Below are 21,849 nucleotides of genomic sequence, written 5' to 3'. Positions count from 1 at the left end.
ATATCCAATAGATTCTATTGTGTTATTTACAGAGTAATTTCCCTTAATTTCGAAATCTACAGTGCATTCTGTGTAATTTTTATCTCTTAAGAACACTGGTTATATAAAAAACTGAATGAAATTTTCTGCTTACTTTGCCACTTCAAACAAAATATGTAAGCTTTTCAACCATAAATCATATTTTGCATGATTCTTAGCTGAAGTGCTACTTAAATTGAAGTTTAATCTATCCATTAACCTATTATCAAACCAGTTATTTAAACAACACAATACCTTATGTATCATGGTTCCATAATTATTTATTGTAGGTTGAACGGAAAAGACATATAGGAAATGACATTGTCAATATTGTTTACTATGAATGTGAAAAATGTACCAATCAAAGATTCAAACCTTCGATGATGAAGACGAGATTCACTCGTATCCTTTAATATTTTCTTAGTCTATCGGTTTGTCTGTCTGTCTCTCCACATACGTTGTTACCACAACTCCTTTTAAACCGCTACACGAATATTAACGCAATTTACAGGAAGGTTAACCATTGTAGATGTTTGCATGAAAACATCTAGTTATTGCACGATCTCTAAGCAGGGAGATAATCCAACATAGGGGTTTCACATATTAAACTCCTCCTAAACAGCTAAATGGATTTGGGTAAAATTATTAAGGATAGTACTCATATGAAGATTTACATGCATGAGAGAAACTATATTTGTTCAATGCCTGTATTGGGAGATATTTTAACTTGGGAGTATTACTTGAATATAGTTTGCTTAATATGGCAGAGGGGAATTTTCCTTGGGAGCATGCTCATAGTATTTTAATTTTTAAACAATGAGTTTGAATGAAAATAAATGATTTCCTCAATTTTTCAAACTTTAGTCGCAGAAGCGAATTTGACAAATTTTGAAAATAATCAAAAGAAATATAAGAGCAGTTATCTTCGTTGTTGTTGTATATCTATTACTATGGAATAATGGCTTGATTTATTTAAAAATATCTGTACATTAGCTGCATGAGAAAACAGATAGAACTAAACATGCTCATTCTAGTAAGAAACCTTGAAAAAATGATGTTTGTTCATGTCTTAATTCCATACCAAACAATGATACGGGTTAGAGATTACGTTTCCAGCCTTCGGTTTTATTGAATTATTCATTATTCTTTGAAAGAAGAATAAAAGTCAGTGGAATCCTATTTATTTGCATTTGATTTTAATAAATAAATAAACAATTCCAGACATGTCAATATTGGGAACAATTCAAAAGTTTAAAACTATGTTGGAAGCAGTACTTCGCTTCCGTTGACAGTCAATTGTTCAAATTACGATAGGATAACTATGGAAACCGAGAACAGCTCCGATCATTTGTCATCTTGAAAATGTTTCCTATTATTGGTTTATGACAGAGAATTGGTAATTACAGAGGTCAATGGAAGTTTAGACAACTATTCAGTCACAAATGGCATCTTTAAAAAAATATGATATCATTTATTTACACTTTTAGTTGCGAGTTGTTGCCATTAATCAAATTATCACGCATTATCACTACGAATAACTTCTTTAATATTTTGCAATTGAAGTAAATTACAATTTTTGTCATATAATATTATTTAAAATCAATATATTCGCAAATAAATATAGAGTTTATGATCAATTACCAAGGTTTCTTCAAAGAAGTTCTAGCTTAATCAGCTAGCTTTCGTTTGATGTTATTGAGGTGATATAACAACCTATATTGTTAATTGGTGGTGAATGAATCATAATTTAATAAGAGGCCATAATAACAAATCGGGATGCGACTGATAAAAAGATACATAACTTTCCGATACTTTATGGAGAAAAATGTAAAAGTTACAGTGTGAAATTACAATTTTCAAAAAAAAAAAAAAAAAACAACTGACTAAAGTATCACATCTCCCAATAACAGTTCAGTGGATGGCCTTGAAAGACACAGGTAGTGAGTTGCACATGGCAAAGTTTGTAAAAGATTTGCATTCGTTTAAGGTCACTAACGCATGATTTCTAAATAAAAAATGAGTATTTACTGCAATGGAATAAATGAAATAAATTACATGGGAACATCACTTTATCATATTCTGATTTATCCACTGTTGATAAAGAAAACAATTTCTGTTCTTCCTGACATCATAATGAGTGAACCATTACATTGTAACAAAAGAAATGGTGGATGAAATTTAACCTGTGCCCCCCATATTATAGAATCTACCTGGACTAATCGCCGTACCAATCAATTGCATGAAAACCAGTGGTCCTTTTCACAAAAAATCGTAAGTGTAAAATTAGTCGTAAGTTATGGCGTCACAATACTTTTATTTACAATGACGTCATAACTTGCGACTAATTTTATTACGATTATTTGTGAAAATGACAACAGTATGTTGGCTTATCAAATTGTTATGTATGCCTTAACTGGTATGTTTAGATATATTTGCAGTTGTAGTCTATTGCCGTGAAGACCAAACTTATAGGTAAGATGCATTAAATTACTTTTCGCATCTGAAAAAATGCATACGCTTTGACAAATGTAAATCGAAATCCCACTTGTCAAAGACCTTTTGGTGATCTCTGAAGGAATTTACTGTGTTGGAGCATTTGTTGTATTTCACCATATCCATTTTTTCCTATATTGACTGGTATGCATGTACTAGACCAAACTGTTAAGGGTTGGACCTCTTTGGTCGGTTCAAGCGGCGTACCGCAAAGCATTTTTATTTTAAATTTGGACAAAGTACAAGTGCCATCTTTGGAATTAATTTCTTTTTCAATTAAACGAAATTATCAGTTCAATGCCAACTAAATACACGTTTTGAATGTTTAATTATCATTCCAACGTTAAACAAGAGTTTGAATCTAACTATACATTAATTACATTTTTTTCAATTTCTTAATCACAGGTTGAATGTATTTTCTGAGGAATCTGTGCCGCTTTTTGGTCCACCGCTTCCTTCACCGCCTGTTTTCTCTAGTCACAATGAATTCAGAGATTTCCTACTTGTAAAATGTAAGTCAGTGAGTCATTATAGTTCAAAAAATCGTATCCCGTTGATTCTTTGAAGTGATATGCGAAAGTCATTAATTTGGATGATTTAGCCGGACGTGCTTCTGTTTTTTTTTTTTTTCTGATTGGTTTGTCATGTCCAAAAAAAAAAAAAACACATAAACAAAAAAAAAACAAAAAAAAAAAAAACAAAAAAAAAAAAGAAAAGAAAAGTAAGCTGTGGTGACATTTTTCTGAGGTAGGATCTAATTGTACCACTGTCTTTAAGTTTGAGATTGATTTCTAGACAATTGTCTTTCGATAAGGCATTATTGATATAATTTCCTTAGAAGAATTGCTTGATTGATGGGCATTGTAGTTAATTAAAGATAAACAATGTCGGATCATGGCCTATCGACCTGCGACATATATATCTCCGGAATATCATAATGAAGTACAGAAAGTGGTCAAACTGCGAAAGGGTCATTAGTAATCAGGACTCAGGGAAAATGACAAGTCTAGATGAATTTCAAATAGATATGAACAAATCACTAACATATGATTATAAATCGCTATTGTTATTACCATTAATTTTTGTAAATATAAACCATTCTTCTATGAATAAGTTAAACTGTGACTTGTTTTTCACAATTGCACTGAAAATTGTCTAAATCGAAACCCTTTTGGGCTTAAAATTAGTTTAGTTGAGGAAGGTGTTCGGTTTACTAAGTTTCAAAATACATTTTAACTGATAAAAAGCTACTTTCAGGTAGACCTAGTGTAAGGGACACTTCTCATACAAATCATTGGAACGTTTGTATTCAGCATTTTACATCAAACAAAGTGACTTGGACTGATATCATTTTGTATCATATGAAAGCTTGATAGGCTTTGGTGAAATTGAATATGATACAAACTTATCACTGATTTCAAGAGTTATGTCCCTTACTCTAGGTCTACCTCTTTAAAAAGTATCTGGTTTGGACAAGTTATCACTTTATCAAGGTTTAGACATGTTTCATTGTATAATTGTTAAAGGAATGATCGATTTAAATTTTGCTTTCAATTTCAATTTCTAATATTGCCTAAATCTCTCTTATCAGTATCCCTTGAGATAAGACATTTACATAAGAAGCGTTATCGTCTTTCTCATCAATAGTCCAATGGCATCAAAATACAAAACCTTTGACATTAGATAAAGGAACGAGGCATTTAAATAGCTAATCAATTTGGATATTTTCTATGTTTTTCATGTTCGGTTTCGTTTGATATGGACATCAAATACTTACTTTCTTTAACTCTTATGTTTTTGCACTAAAACTTTGCGTGGACGAAAATTTAAAAAAGTATTCTTCCATTTAAAAAGAAATATGTTTGCTGATGACTAACGTTCCTACCATATAACTGTTTATATTTTGAAATAACTCAAGGTAATTAAGAGATGTATTTATTACGGCTGAGATCACATTTTCCATAAAAGGACACAAACTGTAGTGACATGTCATATTCAGGATGCCTTAATATGAGTCTGGGAGTATATACAAATTTCTCTTAATGCTCAGTTAATATGGTCTAATGCGTTGTCATTCACGTTTCAGTAATAAATGGCGAAAAAGCGGCAATTAACAATCCATTGTTTACGCAGAAGAGAGAGCGAACGCTGGAGATGTTAATAAAAAACCTTTACCAAGTCTATATGTCGGAACTTAATAAGGTAACATTTTAAACTTTTCGCCCTGCCTTTGTCCTTTGTGATTTAAACGACAAAAGATGTTTCCTTTGACTTTCGATCAACAGTCACGTTTCTGAGATGACAAATACTGCAAACATTATAAACGTATTAACAGACAGATTTATTTAATACGTGTACTTTAAAATTGAAATGTGAACATAAAAGTAAAAATATGCAACCTGCACACGTAGCAAAGATTTCTTTTTGTTAACCTATATTTTTTTGAAAAAAGAAAATTGCCTGGAAAGAGCAGTAGTAATCTAAACATATATAATTGGCCTGGTGACACAAAAAATTAGATGTACTGGAGTCTTATTGTACTCAAAAAACTTCTTACACATTGACATGATGTACAAGAGAGAAAACGGTTGCTTGAAGTATTTTCAAGAAAATGTTTATCTTTAAGAGTGCTTTTATACATCTAATCTAGCATTGTTTTTTGTCTTTGCTTTAGCGGCTGTTGATGTAGACTGCTAAATAATTTCCTTACAGCTTCTTAAACCCACTTACTCTAAAATATCAATTTGCAGATAGCTTAATTTTCTTTGAAAACAATTAATTAGCAGGAAGTGTGTGTTGGTTTATGACGCAAGTAATACCACAATAATACCAGTTATTTCCCCATTTTTTTCAGTCAAGTAGGTCAATATCTCGAAATGCCAACATGTTGATTTGAGGATAAATTCTAGAATAACCTTTTTTATCAAAAGCTATATCCAACAGTGGTCATTATCACATGATGAAAAGACATAAAATACCATCTAGATTATAAAGTCTAGTGTGTACTTTAGAGCTCGCTTAAGGCTAATGGAAGTTTTGATTTTTTTATCTTATATAATGTCTTTGGTGTTCTTGCTTATGTGTTATAACATCAACTTATTAGAAAAAAAGCTTTACACACACTGCTTATAAACCATATATCATGCACGCCTAGCAATTTAAAGATATTTTTTCAGAATAATATGCTTTACCGACGAGCCTTCAGTGACGTCATACCAGACGCTCAAAGTTCGCGTAAAGAGGAGGCAAGGAGGTCAGAATTTGTACGAGCTGGTCAGGTAAATATTTTTAACCATACTTATGCAGTTATATGATATGGAATGCATTTCAATTTATTATAAATAAATTTTTTTGATACTTTGATACAGAGGACGATTACCCAATAGGTACGCCCGGTCCATCATCCGAATTTTAGTGGAATTAAATCTACTTATGTTCTATCATTATCCTCTTTCAGACTCTGAAGCTCAAAACAATTCTCAAAGGGGATGCCCCGACCAGTATGGTAACCACAGGACTTTTGAAAAGAGAGGTATGCTATTAACATATAATACAACTGACATTGCATAATAGAAAGAACATGAATAATCTGAAGGAAAATATGTTGGTTTTGTCTACCCTTCTAGGTTAAGAAGGATTGGAAGGCATATTTTATCAAATATACGAATATAATTTGATAAATTGTTTGAACTGGCATCAACCATAAGATATTGACAGCTTTGTATCTGTAGCTTTGTTATTATTCGGCATGAAGTTTGAATAACATGTACTTTATTCATTGTTTTATGGGTTTCCTCGGAAGCTTTATGTGAAGTCTTCTTCAGTTTTGATAAAACTGTTTCAATACAGGTGTCATTATGTGTACCAAAACGCATAGCATTTCAAAACAAATCACTTCTCTTCTCATTTTTCACTTCTGATGTTGTTTTAAATATTATTTAGAAATTTTCTACATGATCTAGGAAATGAAAATTAAATACTATAAGAGATTCGTTGTATATAACTCAAAACTATAAATCTCATCCTATTCTTTTTTCGAACTCTCCATATGAACTACAGGAGGAACTGTTTTAAATTCTGTTTAGTGACTTGTATTCTCGTGTATTCATTTCCGTGTTTTTTTATTAAATCTTTATTTCGTGGATTTTTGAAGTCATGAATTTTAGAAGAGCATTTGATTTTTCGATTGAAATTTGACATTTTGTTGGAATTTGAATTTAATGTAAAATGCAACCAGGAAGACAATGGACCAATTCAGAAATTTAATTTCCGTCCGCATTACTCAGTCGCAGCGTACTCGTAAATTTCGTATTCAATTGAACAATAGCTATTACCGAATGCAATACGGTTTCTAAATCGGTCCATATCAATATCCTGTGATCCTGTTACGTTTTTGAATGTTGTAAAAAACAATGACCATAGTTTTCGTTCACCATTTGGTAAATAAGAGATGATTTATACTGATATCAAATGTAATTAAAATTGCAGCCATGGGAACCACAAGAGTGCTTTACTGATTTTCCGAATCAGATTATTTCTGGTGATACATGGGGTAAGTATATACCTGTCTAATCCGTCATATCTAAGTTATATGTATAGAAGATTGATCTGATCAGGTTGTAATTGACAGGTTCATACAACACATTATCAAGTTATTTCCACTTTAATGTCGTATTTAAAGCAGCAATTACAATTATCATTTGTGCCCTGAAAAAATAAGAAGAAAATAATTTAATAACGTTTGTATCTTAACATATAGTCCATGTGCCAGGGTTTCCGGACTTATATAGAGTGGTACATTTTCCGTTAGAAACATAAGTCCAACTGCTTACCAAAAGTTAAGGGCAACAATGCCATGACTTACATAGCAAAATTATAGCAATATTACGCTTACAAAGTGTGTATGAAATAAAATGTTGTTTACATCTCCTCACTTTGCATTCAATATATTTTAATATCATGGTACAGTTTATCATAACATAAAATCAAAACGAGTCTTGATTTGTTTCCAAAAAGTAATGCATTTCATATCCCTTTTAAAACAAAAGCAACAAATGACTATTGATTTTCAGTCTCCTCACGTTTGCGGTCGCATTTTTCCTACTTCGATACGGTCATTTACCTAACTCGTCGACGTCTTGGTCATATATCAGCAAAAGAAATAAAAGATTGTCTCGTATATAATGAACAACAGTTTAAAATTGTCATGGAGATAATTGGAAACATTCTCAGATTCCCAGATACAAGAAATTTGACATGAGAATGTTAAAATAACAGACATTAGATAATTATGCCTTTTCTTTTTCTCTTCCTTTAGGAGACAAGCTAGTATTGGCAACAGACATCGGAGTGTTATTATTAGAAGGTAAATCATTGCCCTAAACTTTTTCTGTTGCCCTTCTAAAAACCAAGCCCGGAAAAAAGCAATTAGAAAATTTGATTTTAAGTAGTTCCTTTCTATCCACATTTCCTAAATATACAGTTAATATACAACAAGGTCCCTATCAGCTTAAATTATTTATTTTATTGACCTTGATAATTCAAACACGTATCTATCTTATCTTCTTCCGTGTATATTTGCAGACTGTTTTCCACATATAATACATGTTTCTCTAATATATTTTAAAATATCTGACCTTCTCTGGCCTCCAGTTAAAACGTTTATTCCATTTCATCCTAAAATTATCTATTTTGGTATACTTAAGGAAAATAAAATAAAATACCACGAGAAAAAAATAATTCACAAAGTACGCTTGAAATACATTCGTAAACAAATAAAAATGTTTGTAAAAATAAGTTTTAATGTAACCTTGTAAAATGCTCTTGTAGGTACATTTGTACAATTCACATCACATGATAATTAAAGAAATGTGACCTTTCAGATATATTTGTACAATTCACATCACATGATAATTAAAGAGATGTGACCTTTCAGATACATTTGTACAATTCATGTCACATGATATTTAAAGAAATGTGACCTTTCAGATACATTTGTACAATTCACATCGCATGATAATTAAAGAAATGTGACCTTTCAGATATATTTGTACAATTCACATCACATTCTAATTCCAGAGGGGGCTCCTTCCCGATTATTGTTTGACAAAACCATATCAGTACGTCAGATTGATGTTATAGAAGAACATGGCTTGTTAATATGTCGAACTGATAAAGGTGAGTGGTCACAATTGCTAGGGTTCGTTTCTCTTTTTAATGTTTTCTTTTTTAAATCGCACACGGTTTGGTCGAATTATGCCTTTGCTACTAAGTCACGTTAGACATGACCTTAATGGATACATTTCATTAAAAATTATCATATCGGTGCAAAACACATTTGAACTTGACTACCTTGAAACCGATTTGCACATGAAGCATGATTGAAAAACGCAGACGCATGTTTTATAAGATGCTTATACGACGGATATTCCACAAAGTAAAGTCTTATATTAGTATTCACAATTCATAGAAGAAATCCAATACGTGTTCGTATACTTTAAAAGGAATTCAAAAGAATATGCTTCTTGGGTTGTTCTCATAATATTAAAATTTCAAAAGGAATTTAAATGTCAAAGGGATTAATTGTACATTGCTTAATGTGAATGGTTTGAATAATTACATATTCTTGTTTCCGGATTCAAACGCAGTTTTCTTTGGTGTAGTAACCATCCGTTATATAAAGCATTCAAATGATAGAATTTCCTTTTACATAAAGTATAGCACCATATTACGAGCATGCAGTTTCCGATGTGTCATCTATTTCCTCAATCATCTTACTGTGATTTGCCGGATTCTTCAGATAACTGGTGCTTCTTACTATAATGTCATTGTTTTAAAATTCAACTGGATGCTGTTAAGTGGCTGTCTTAGTAAGAATCATGCAAAATCTGAAAAATGTGATACACCCTAAAATATTTACATTTTTTACCATATTTACATATTTTTATTTTTGTAATTAAGTTGCTTTATGGGTCTATATTGTGAAGTGTGTAATTATTCATTCATATCTGTCTGCTCTTAGGAGATAATCAACATTGAAAATCCAATAGATTCTATTGTATTTGAGTATCATTTACAGAGTTATCTCCCTTTATTTTGAAATTTACAGTGCATTCTATATAATTTTTATCTCCTATGAACATGGGTTATATGAAAACCCGCAAGTTACTTTCTGTTAAGTATGACATTTTAAAAAAAAAATCAAAAATAAAAATATGTAGGCTTTCCAACCATGAATCACATTTTGCATGATTCTTATGTGGAGTGCTAGTTAAGACTTTGCATATTTGTCTTATTACTCGTAAGAAAATTCTGCTGACAGAGAATAATTTTGAATGCACTAAGGGAATAATCAAATAATTTGTGATTCGATTTCCATTCGTTTGCATGTCATCTCTTCCATTTATGAACGTTAATCTTTCATTTCACCCTACGGGTAAAATAATAACATTCTGAGTTTTTTTCAACAAAAATGTAATTGCTTTACTGCGTTAGAATTAGAATTACCGAAGGTTTTGATTTGTTAAAGGCAGTTCCAACTGATCTATCATAAGATTTGAAAATTAGATTTTGTCAAATCTGCATGATATTGGAATTATATTTCCTTTTTACAGGAAAGGATGGTAAAATTGCTGTATTCAGACTTTCCAATTTTGAAGGAGAGGACAACGAAAACTTGGTCAGAGGGAGAAACGAATGCAAGGAACATAAAATTGAGAAAACAAAAGGTTATTTATGCTTGATGCTCTATTGATTTCTGACTGGAGGATGATTAATAATATATCTTCAATAGCATACCTCGATTCCAACTTTCAAATCACCATTTCCTCTTTCTTTTTTTTTCTTTTTTTTTTTTGGGGGGGGGGGGGTTCTAATTAATTATTGGTCTAGATTAAAGGACAATGATGTTTTCTTAAGAATGTATCACATCGCAAATAGCAAAGAGGATTTTGTTTCAAGAAAAGCCGTCAATACATTCTTAACTCTCAATATAAGGCGTAGTTCTAAATTTCAGTTAATTCACTTAATTTCTGTTTACAGCTATAATGCAACGTATTTCAATTAAAAACTGCTAAACGGAAGAGGATCTTTACAAACTAATTATCTCTCTTTCTATGTAGACATACAAAATGCTTGCTTTATCCCATTAATAGTTTTGAAATATTTTGTTTTAATATATCTAAATGATTGAAATACGTACCCATATCTTTGAACGCTATCGTTTTGAAAATAACTTTGATTCAAATTACATTTCTAGGGTGCCATTTGTATGCTTTAAGTCGGCCATGCTCCCGCTATTTACGTCTTGTGGTTGCTATTCAGAAACGTCTGCTGTTGTTTACATGGAAGTATTCGTCTGCTTGGTCTACGTGGTGCCCGCCAGTAGATGCAGAAGCCGCTGATGAATTCAATTTTGTCAGAGTAAGAATAGATCTAATCATTCTATTTTGCATAATACACATACAATCATTGTATTTTGGATAACACTCACACACACACACATATTAAACAACTTTGTTTTAATGTAATAAAAGATTCTTTTTTATTTTGAACATATAATCAGCGGCAACTATATACAACAACTATAGAGATAGTTGAGTGGTTGCATTGAAGTATTTATATAAACGGATCCCTTTTAGAACTTAAGGTTGTGTTTGGTTTAGACAGGTTTCTGGACTGAATAGGTACATATTTTTTTTAAATTAATATGACTTCCGAAAGAGTCTGGTTTAGATCTGATTCCTGTTTTAAACCTTGATCGTAGATGTTGTTTTTTTTTTATTCCAAACTCCTTGATTTGTCCTTGGATATTTCAAAAACATGTGAACTGGAGGCAATATCTTTTCATTTTCATTTCTACGACTTGTTCGTCAATGAGTTTTAAAATCTTAGGATAATAAAACAAACCAAAACTATGTCTACATTGTTGAAGCAGACGTTATTTATGCCAAATATACATATATTTTAATAAATATATTCCTCCAGTCAATATCTTTTAAGTCAACAATCCGCTAGGTTTTTTTTTTCAGCTTAATCAACAACAGAAGCCTGAAAAGAATTTGTTTACTAAATCCAAATATAGTTTCATAAGACCTTGAGGTTTGGCGTCAGCCGATTTGTAAATAGCTTGAATGTGTTAGTTTGATCTCGATTAATAACCTGATCAAAGTCTGTCATCAATGCTTCTGCTATTTTTTTTTTCTCAATTTCAGGAATTACAGACGTACGAAGTGCCTCAGTTGATAACTTTGATAGATGGCAATAGAGACGACAATCAAATATGTGTTGGGTATAAAAATCAGTTTGACTTGATCAATGAGAAGAATGGAGATACTCTGCAGTTGTACAATGTCGAGACTAGTAAGGTACGTGTAGTAATATTGTGGATATTATGCGGCGTCTGTTTTATCACCACTCAACGAGTCACCTTGTTTTTCTGATCGTCAGTCAGCCCATCTGTCACAATTTCGTGACAGTTGTCTCCACTTGATGAATTGGTTCAAAATTTTGTTTGAAGCTTAATATTGATGGGGCAAATCATAACGGTTCTGGTTGCTGTCTGAAATCAACTATTTCTGTATAAGTGGAGTATACCTATCTCAAAAACGCATGCAACTTAATTTTCTCTTATTTTCATTATGTATCACAGACTATAAAACTAACCCGCCTTTTGGAACTAGTAAAATATCAATGGCATTTGGCGAACCATTATTCTTTGTTTCTTCTCCTAGTATCTAATGGCAGCTTACGGTTGAATTGTATTGTCAGTTTTTTTTTATTTCCAAGCTTTAAATTTGTACTATGGCATCAAATGTCACTGTGAATTCAAATCAGTTGTGTAAGTTCTCCTTTACAAGTACGGATGCGTCTTGTTCAATATATACTAATGTAGTGATTTTTTTTCTAAACTGAATCCCTTGTGGACTATAGATTTGTCCGGTAAAGCCAGGTACTGGATTTACCCGCTTTAAAAATACATTTAAAGTGAAAGGACATTGAAATGTTTAGGCAATTTTCCGGTTTTTCAATGGCTCAATTTACACAACAATTTAATTTTTACATGGTGAAAAGGTAACTACGATGATTGATATGTTTAGGTGACACTGGTCTCAGCACTTGACATTTACGAAGATGAAGAAGTGGAGTTATTGCTGACTTATAACTGTAAGTTTATACAGTAAAGCTGAACAAATAAATTTGGTGCTAGTCCCTGTAAGAAACAGGCAATAGGTGAAACATGGTATGAAAACACGCATCATTTTGATAGTGTAATTTGACTATTTGCACCATCACAATCAAGGAATACAGGCAAGATTTTCCATTTTATACTGGATCATAGAGTTAGAATTTCATTGAAATACACTAAAAAAGAACATCTCAAGGGCAGATAACTCTGTCAAAAATCTCATTTTTCTAAGATTCTATTGAAACATTTCTGAGCAAATCCAATGATGCGGAGATCAAATAATGGTGTTTTTCAATACAGAAAGCATCCTTGAGTGATATTTTATTGTCAGATCGGAGGGGTTTAGACATGCTTGTTTCTGATTTTTCCTATTTTGCCCGATTCTTACAAACACTTACACTTAAAACAAAACAAAGCAACATTGTTATACAGATAACATATTTATCATTACTGTTTTTTTTACCTATCTGGAATTCACTTATGTTAGTTATAGTGTTTTAGTAGCAAACAATGTAAGAATCTTGCAAATTCTGGAATATATGATACGCCCCAAAAGGGCTACGCATATTGTTCTCTTGTTATCAAGTTGCTTTGTAAGTCCTTATGACGAATTTGTAATATGCATTCCAATCGGAGATAATCCACATTGAAAATCCAACAGTTTCTATTGTTTTAATGCCTTTTACAAAGTTAGCTCCCATAATTTTGAATTCAACAGTACATTCTATGTAATTTTATATCATAAGAACCAGGGTTAAATGAAAAGCCACTTGTTAATTTCTGCTTACTATAACACATTAAACAAAATATCAAAAATAAAAATATGTATGCTTCCAACCATGAATCACATTTTGCTTGATTCTTATCTGGAGTATACTTAATTTGATAACTAATTTAATGATAACCTGAATGTGTAATGAATAGCGGTAATCAAAAGAATGTAATCCAAGGACAAAGACCAGACATGGAAAACAGACATACACAACAAAGAGCATAAAGTAAGAAAACGAAATTTATTTAGTTTGTTATCATCGTTATTGTTGCAATCAAATTGTGCCACTTTTGACAGTATTTGCAAGGAGACCATGATTGGAACGAGACATGTGATTTTGTGTTACTGAAACAAAGACTTAACCAGGAATACTTAAGAAATAAGTTACGAAAACTCTATTTTATCATTGTTTATCCACCACTGGCCATTTATCTCGCATTTTTTTCCCCGAGTGATAGCCCGTGGTAAAATAATGATAAAATGCAGTTTTCGTGATTTATTTTGATTATAATAGGACTAGCTTCTTCATATTTTAAATAGACGCAGCCTATGTGTTGCACGAAATGTTGGTCATGTGTTTATCATTTTTTTTACCATGGCTGTGATTTAAAGAGCTTTGAAGCACGTCATATTAGAACTGTTAATAAACCATAAATAACAAAAATTAATTAAATGAGTACCACAGAAACTTTAGAATACATGTTCAACTCGAACTCCACTAACGGCTTGGTAGAAATATTGCTTATGTTACTATAATTTCTTCTTGGCAACTGATGCCAATATAAGCTGTAATAGCCTTGATTATTTTATTATTTTTTTTATATATATATATTTCATATATCTTTGTAGATGACAGTCATTTTCAGAAATTATCAGAGGATATATCGTATGATTTTGATTTCCACTGGAATTCAGAGCCGAAATCTATTGGTATGATTAAAGGAGAGTTCTTTGTGATGTCATCTCTTTCCTGTGATTTGGTTTTGGTTGGCAAAAAATTTATCTAGTGGCATGGGGCCTCAACATTAAATTATCGTAACATTTTATAAAAAGTGTAAGGGTATAAAATTATAATAAAAATTTTATATGGAAATAAAGGTCTACATTTAATTATCATTACTAATTTATTTTTCAGGTAAAAAAGTTGTAACTCACATACAAAATATAAATTATTTTATCGAAATGAAAAATTTTACAGAAACAAAATTTGGTATAGAATAATAGCGTTATAAAGTTTTGAAAATTTGTATTCTTATCATGAAATTGTAAATTGTTTATTTAGTTGTTTATTTGCCAACCTTTTTGACTCTTAATGATGTACAAATTAGTGAATATGACATCACAAATGAGATTGGCGAACTCTCCTATTACTGTTTGTTGTAAATGTGAAACTTCAGTTTATGATTGAGAATATGTCTATTTGTTCAGTAAAAGAATAAAGTTACCTCTTTTAAATATTCGGTACAACATATGTTAACTGTGGAGTAGTCGATGAGAACGCCTAATATATATACAAACCACTAATTCAGATTCCCATTACTCTTTGTGTTAATTTGCTCATTTTCGGGGGATCCTCAGTAGTTTACCTTAAGTTTAACCTAACCACAACCTTATATCACCTGAAACATACACATGCACTGCTGTCACTCAAAATTTCTCAAGGGGTTTACTACTTTGCAGTGAAGCAATGACACTCGGAACTACCCTAAAAATAGCCTGGGGAATCCTAAAAACTCTTTATTTAGACCATCTTTATTTCTAGTTCCACCAAATTAGTTTATTTAAGTTTGAGGCAGCATACTTTGGACTCAAAATTATCATAATAAAATTCCCTTTATGAAAAAAGTTCATTCATTTAATAATATTGTCAACTTTTTTATAATGGCATGCTCAAGAGACTACTTTGTACCTTGGCGTACATTCCAAATTGATGATGCAATTGATGGTCTGTAACCTATACACCTCCGGAAAATACATTAATTTTGTTCTACCCGAAGTCCTGTCTCGCGGAAGTTTAAGTCGCGCATGCTCATCGACTATCCCGGAGTGTAATCGAAAACGTATATGTCTTTAATACAATTTTGCAAATAAGCGTTTACCATTTCATTAACACAGAATAATAATATGATGTCTTGTTGTAAGAAGTGGCAAGGACACCATAAAAGATGAAGCAAGGGGGTCATAAAAAGTACAAGAAACTACACATGCTTAATCCAATGACAAAGACTCGGATTAAAGAAAGGGATAAAATACAATAAACAACATAATCTTAACTCAAACAGAAACACAGAAACGGCAAAAAATATGCGACTAGTACTCAATGGATCAATTAAGAAATTCAACTTCCGTTCTCATAATCAATCCCAGAATGAAGTAAAATTTCTGAATCGGCTCACTGGAGACTGGAGAACTTAAGTAAATGTAAATTAAACTAAATTTAAAATTATTACTAGAGAAAAAATGTGCATCGATCGTACCGTATATAAATGTATGATGTATTTCCAGTGTGTGCCTTCCCCTACATACTTGCTTTTACCCAGGATACGATGGAGATCCGACTAATCATCAATGGTAATTTGGTTCATACCATGTCAATGCCTGATCTCAGTCTCATCACAGCCAAAGTAAGATTCTACACATGGGAAAATAGCAACATATATGTTCATATGTTGGGAAATTGGTTTAGTTCAGTAATGTGAATCCGTGATATGGTGTAAACACTTTAACAATTTGTAAAATCAGAAAATAATTTGAAGTATACGTCTTTCTATGAAGAAATCAATCGAGAAACGTGTGTTCAACATGAACACATGACTTTGTCTTTACTATCTTTCTGTGTGTTATTAATTACTATATGAAAACGTACCAACATTAATATTCTATTTTCCATTTTTTGCTTTTGAATAGTATCTATTTTACGAGTTAAATCATAACTTGCGCGTGCGAAATTAACTAAATAGAGCATTGATCTTCGAATAGACCCTTTTGTTCTATAACTGCGGATAGTTGTTGATATATGAATTAATGTGGCAAATTTAGTAGAGTCGATTTACAAATATACACATGTAGGTTTAACAATTTTGTACATTTTCCTTCCAGAATGATATTTACTTTTCCACGTCAGCAGTACCGAACACTCCTATTGATCGGACGCCCACAAACAAAGATATTCACTACACTCCTCCATCATCACCCTCATGTGAGTACAGGTTCTGATAACCTTAATTTTCAAATTTCTTACTGAATAAGAATAAACATATGTTTATACAGAACCTTCAGTCGCATCTTAAATCAGTGAAATGAAGGCGGATGTAAATTAGAATGATGATCCCTAAGACAGCGATGTCACCTTTTCCTTTATATTTCATGCCTGAAAAATAGCTTAAAATTTTAAGTACACGAGTACCCACAGTGTGTTTGTGTTTTTAAATAATTGCGCAATAAGGATTCAAAATAGTGTTTGTAAGTTTGTATTATAAAATGAATTTTACGTTTTAACAATACAATAATTTGGTTTTGGTTTTCCCAAATTCCTACTACAAATAATGTTAAAATGTCAAAGCCAAACACTTTTACTTCCTGGAAGAGAAATCCAGGGAACTAGGATAAGATCATTAAAAAAGGGCATAAACCGGCGACAACGCTAGACAAAGAAGTTAGACACATACAACAAAGAACATGGAATAACTAAAATAACATGCGTATAGAAACAAAAGTAAATAAGTGACCTGGACATATATCAGGATATCAAAAAAATACGTAGCATGAACAAAGTACAATGGAATGCAAAACATACTCGGTTTTTTTTTTTTGGTTTTTTTTGGAAACACCGGCTCATTAAATGTCACGTCCGGAGAAGGTCATTTGTTATCATCAATAATATCATCTATTGTTATATATTTTAGATAAAATGACACATCCCCCATGTTATATCTACAAGATCCCCTTATCGTGCCTTACCGGACATATAGCACTGGACCGATCTCCCCTCAGAAAACAATCAGCAACGCCTTTATTAGCACCAATAGGCGTCGGCAGTGATAAACCGCTACTTCCAAAACGCAGCCCTTTGATTCGGACAAAACGGTTACAACCTCAATCTTCTGATGAGCAGGTAGGTTAAAAGTGTAATAAAAATAAAAGACTATATGGACTGGTACGGATGACTGAATTTCATACTATATCATTTATTTACAAAACTCGTGATTTTAATTTAACATTAGTACTAAATTTTCACCACAAAAAATGAAACTGATGCCTAAAAAGATAGTACGCCCTTTGGGTTCAAATAGATTTTAAGTAGCACTCCACATAAGAATCATGCAAAATGTGATTCATGGTTGGAAAGCTTTTTTTATATTTTGTTTAAATGTCATAGTAAACAGAAAGTAGCATGTCCCTTGTTCATACGAGATAAAAATTATATAGAATGTACTGTATAATTATCTCCTGAGAGCAGACATATTGGCATGAATAATTACGCATTTCATCATAAAGAGCAACTTGATAAAAAAAGTAAAAATATGTATCACATATTACAAAATTTGCATGATTCTTATCTAGAGTACTACTTAATACATGTACATACATTGTATTTTGAGTGGTAATGTATCAGTTTGGTCTTGGTTATTTGATTATAAGCGATGGGGGATCCTGCGGGTTACGGGAGTTAGAATCACGTCCCCATCCTCCTGGATTTAGTTGGAAAGTATCGTTATTTCACACATTTTTTTTTGGCAAAATTTAGCAAAATACCTCGGAAGCCTCCTTTTCTCTTGAACTTCTCTAGAACCTACTTATCATAATCTCTTGATCCACAAGAGTTGCAAACCCTTTCTTTCAAACCAATTTTCTTGGTATCAAACATATGAGATCAAACTGCTATTTTCCACACTATTTAGAAAAAATAGATATATCGTACCTTAAGTAATCATTCTTTTCTATAACAAAGCAGAGACATGAACATGATCTATGTATGTCTCTGTAATGTATAATTAGCACATTGTATCTGTTGTAGGGTAAGGACCGTCACGACTCTTCCGGATCTGATTCAGGAATCACAATTCTTAAACCATCGGAGATCAGCCCGCCTGAGAGCCCATATCAGAACTATGTTGGACATGTTGTGTTTTCAGACGTTGAATCGGACATTGTATGATATTTTGCGACATATCTCATTGGCGACAAATCTTAAAGTCATATGGAACGGTTGACGCCAAGGTTGTCCAATCCGAAGTCTGCAATAAGACATATTCCGTACAGCTATGACCTAATAATATCTGAAAAGAAATTAACACATTTTCTTACGGATCTCAATACATTTTATGTATTCATAAGTGCTTATTGCCCCTTAAATTGATTTATTTTCACATGTGCATGTAAATCATTAACTTTTTTTTGTCTTCGTAATTTAGTATTAATACTTTCTGTAATTAATCTCTTTAGGTCAAACCCGATTATAATTAAGTCGTATCCATTGTACTACCCGGTAGCATTGTTCAGAAGTATGAACAAACAACAAATTACAGTTTAAAATAGACATGTGCATGTTCTTCATTTACTCAGGGTTTGATTTAAACAGGTTTAATATCGTATCTAAGAATCCATGCCAAATCAATGTTTGTAACTGCCAAATCCTTGCGAAAGTGACATTTGTGTTGCGTTCTATCGTCTAAAAATTTAAGAAGGTAGAATGGGGATAAGGGATACAACTCTTACAAATCATTAGAACGTGTTTTATGTATTGTATATTATTGTTGGGAGAAGTTCGTAAAACTTGTGTCCTATCCTTTTTGTAGAGTTTACAAATAAAATTGTTGTAAACTAAACTTGGAACGTTTGTATTCACCAATTTACATCAATCGAATGTATGCATCAAAGTAACTTGGACTGATTTCATTGTTTCCAAGAAAATTTTGAAAGGCTTTGGTGAATTTGAATATGATACAAACATTTCACTGATTTCAAGACTTATGTCCCTTACCCTAGGTCTACCTCCTTTAGCATACTATTGGGTCTCTGAAAGTAAACGTTTTCTTTTACAAAACTTTTCCAATTGCTCGCAGATTGATATGATTTTCTTCATCAATATCTTTTACAGGATGTACTTTAGTAATCTACTGAGTTGCTCACCTTCAAACAATCGTGCCATTTGTTACTTATCGGTCGAAAATCACATATTTTTTTTTATTTCGTAATGTAAAGAAAGCTTCACGTTATTTAAATTCAGTTACCGTTACTGTTCAGATGATCTGTTTTCTGGTGTCGAGAAAAAAAATCAGTAGAATTCACTTTTATTTTCTTGTAATGGAGATACCTGTAACCTTGTCGATACTTTCTTTTAATATCTTAGATATACCTTAAATATATTTAATTTCAATAAGAATTCGTATGATCAATCGTTGTGCATTCAATCAATAATAATTCATCAAGCTAAGTGGACTTGACACGAAAAATACAAATATGTGACCACTTTGGATTAATCACTTAATACGAATTTTGCCTGATTCTTATAAAGACAGATACTTGGGTGCAGATGTGGTTCAGGTGTGGTACTAGTTTCAGTTTTGTGGAGTTTTGGTAGGAAAATGAAATCATTTAACCATAATTTAATTGCCCTTGGTTTTATTGTTCTTATTCTAAATTTCAAAACATTTGTAAAAGTTTGGTGTCCCCGAAAAAGACTGGATAGTAATATTGATTTTATATTCTTTATTGTTATTTAAGTTTTCCTTTTAAAAAATAACTAATGTTGAATAGTCTTACGTAAGAGGTTAATGTTTAGATTGGATAGTAACAATTTTTACAAATTCGAAATCGGTTTTGTGTAAAACAAATTTTCACATTCATACTCGGGCAAAGTTATTAATATGATTTTCATATGAATTTTGCATGATTTTCACCGGAACTGAGCATTAAATGAAATTTGTGACAGCTTTCACGTGGCGTGGACTTGCGTGTGAATCGAGTCTTGGCGTGAATTTAATGTGAAATTTGTACGTAAAGTCATTAATATTAATTTCATGTGAATTTCACAGGAAGGTGAATTAACATGAACGATTAACATGAACTTCACATGAACAATGCTTGTCTATGTACTAAAAAACTTGCAGCAAATTGGTGTTGTTTAGTATGTTATAGTACGGATCAAGTTCTTACTACGGGTTAGTCTCTTGTCATAATTGTTAATTCGCTTTTTGTCTGCTGCAGTAAGTTATGATTTCATTTACGCAGCCTGTAATTAACAAGTATTCTGCAGTAAGTTATGATTTCATTTACGCAGCCTGTAATTAACAAATATTCTACAGTAACTTATGATTTCATATACGCAGCCTGTAATTAACAAGTATTCTGAAGCTTGTAACAATTTTATATTTTGCTTCTATTTGTTTTTAACGTTATTTCAGTGCTGATGTACGTGTGTTGCACAAGGCGAATACAATTACAATGCTACTTTTCTTTCTCTTCAACTGGAGTGTTTAAGGCATATGCTAAAAGATGGCCGTTCAACCGACCACAAGAAAAACATATTAAGAATTAAGTATTTTGTAATACTGAAATCAATATCGACAGATTAAGTTAATTGATGGCTGAATGCAAATTGACTTTCTATTTCGTCTTTCATATCTCCTGTGTCTTTTAATTTTTAACTAAACATGTGATGTAGCACTGAAATACCAATTGTTTTTATCAAAACTCAGTTTTCGTAATGGTTTCATTCTATTCAACTACTATGTTGAATTTGACATGGTGACAAACCGATCGTTTTTAGGAAAGGCAGGAAAAGCACATAAGTCGAATGAAATATTTATTAACAAATAAAATTAGTGGAACTGTTGAACGTTACGAGATTATTTTTCATTCATGAAATTCTTTTTTTTTATTCAACATTGACTTGTGCAATCTCACCCCTTTCCTTGGAAAATACGTCCCCAATTGATACTGAAATTACGGTATGTTTTGTGCACTGAACTACAAGTATCATCGTCCTTATAAACTGTTGGTCGAAGCTCTGTATATCCAATGAATATTACAATTCAGCTTCTTTAACTATGGACGTTAATGGTTAACTCCTTGGCCACTTGCATTTTAATATTTTTACAATCAAATTATATCAGTTTATAGTAAAGGTGACGGTTTACTGTAAAACCTATATTGTATATTAGTATGTCTGAAAAAAAAATAATGGCGTGAAATTAAAATGGAAATCCTGTAAAGTTCAAGATCAATGTGGGCAAATTGTAAAAAAGTGCAATCTTTACGGACGTTGTTGTCTCTTTGTTATTTCCTTTTTATTGTGATGTTTGAAATGTTACATGTTTTACAAACTGTTTCATTGTTTTATTAAAAATGAATCTATATTACAATCGTGTTTCATGAA

General features: G+C 31.8%; 1 protein-coding gene across 7 annotated transcripts in view; it reads left to right on the top strand.

Annotated features, from left to right (window-relative positions):
- Positions 1-21,849, top strand: part of LOC148612156 (GTPase-activating Rap/Ran-GAP domain-like protein 3) — a 216,886-nt gene extending 195,037 nt beyond the window's left edge. For 6 of the 7 annotated variants that reach the window (XM_088593322.1, XM_088593329.1, XM_088593324.1 and 3 more), the window contains exons 11-28: positions 309-420; positions 2,445-2,490; positions 2,917-3,023; positions 4,598-4,713; positions 5,688-5,789; positions 5,969-6,043; positions 7,000-7,063; positions 7,829-7,876; positions 8,590-8,688; positions 10,125-10,238; positions 10,769-10,932; positions 11,724-11,876; positions 12,609-12,675; positions 14,319-14,399; positions 15,975-16,093; positions 16,569-16,668; positions 17,375-17,583; positions 18,487-21,849. In XM_088593322.1, the coding sequence (XP_088449448.1) occupies positions 309-420; positions 2,445-2,490; positions 2,917-3,023; positions 4,598-4,713; positions 5,688-5,789; positions 5,969-6,043; positions 7,000-7,063; positions 7,829-7,876; positions 8,590-8,688; positions 10,125-10,238; positions 10,769-10,932; positions 11,724-11,876; positions 12,609-12,675; positions 14,319-14,399; positions 15,975-16,093; positions 16,569-16,668; positions 17,375-17,583; positions 18,487-18,627 (1,917 nt within the window). In that variant the 3' untranslated portion in view covers positions 18,628-21,849. Of the gene's footprint in view, positions 1-308; positions 421-2,444; positions 2,491-2,916; positions 3,024-4,597; positions 4,714-5,687; positions 5,790-5,968; positions 6,044-6,999; positions 7,064-7,828; positions 7,877-8,589; positions 8,689-10,124; positions 10,239-10,768; positions 10,933-11,723; positions 11,877-12,608; positions 12,676-14,318; positions 14,400-15,974; positions 16,094-16,568; positions 16,669-17,374; positions 17,584-18,467 lie in introns of all 7 variants that reach the window. The other variant, XM_088593323.1, reaches the window with a different exon arrangement.

This window comes from Perna viridis, chromosome 7 (genome assembly GCF_037379345.1).
Source record: "Perna viridis isolate PV_CMFRI_1.1 ecotype Kerala chromosome 7, ASM3737934v1, whole genome shotgun sequence".
Lineage (NCBI taxonomy): Eukaryota > Metazoa > Mollusca > Bivalvia > Mytilida > Mytilidae > Perna > Perna viridis.
Note: the sequence above shows the minus strand (reverse complement) of the source record. Positions and strands in the feature narration are given on the sequence as shown.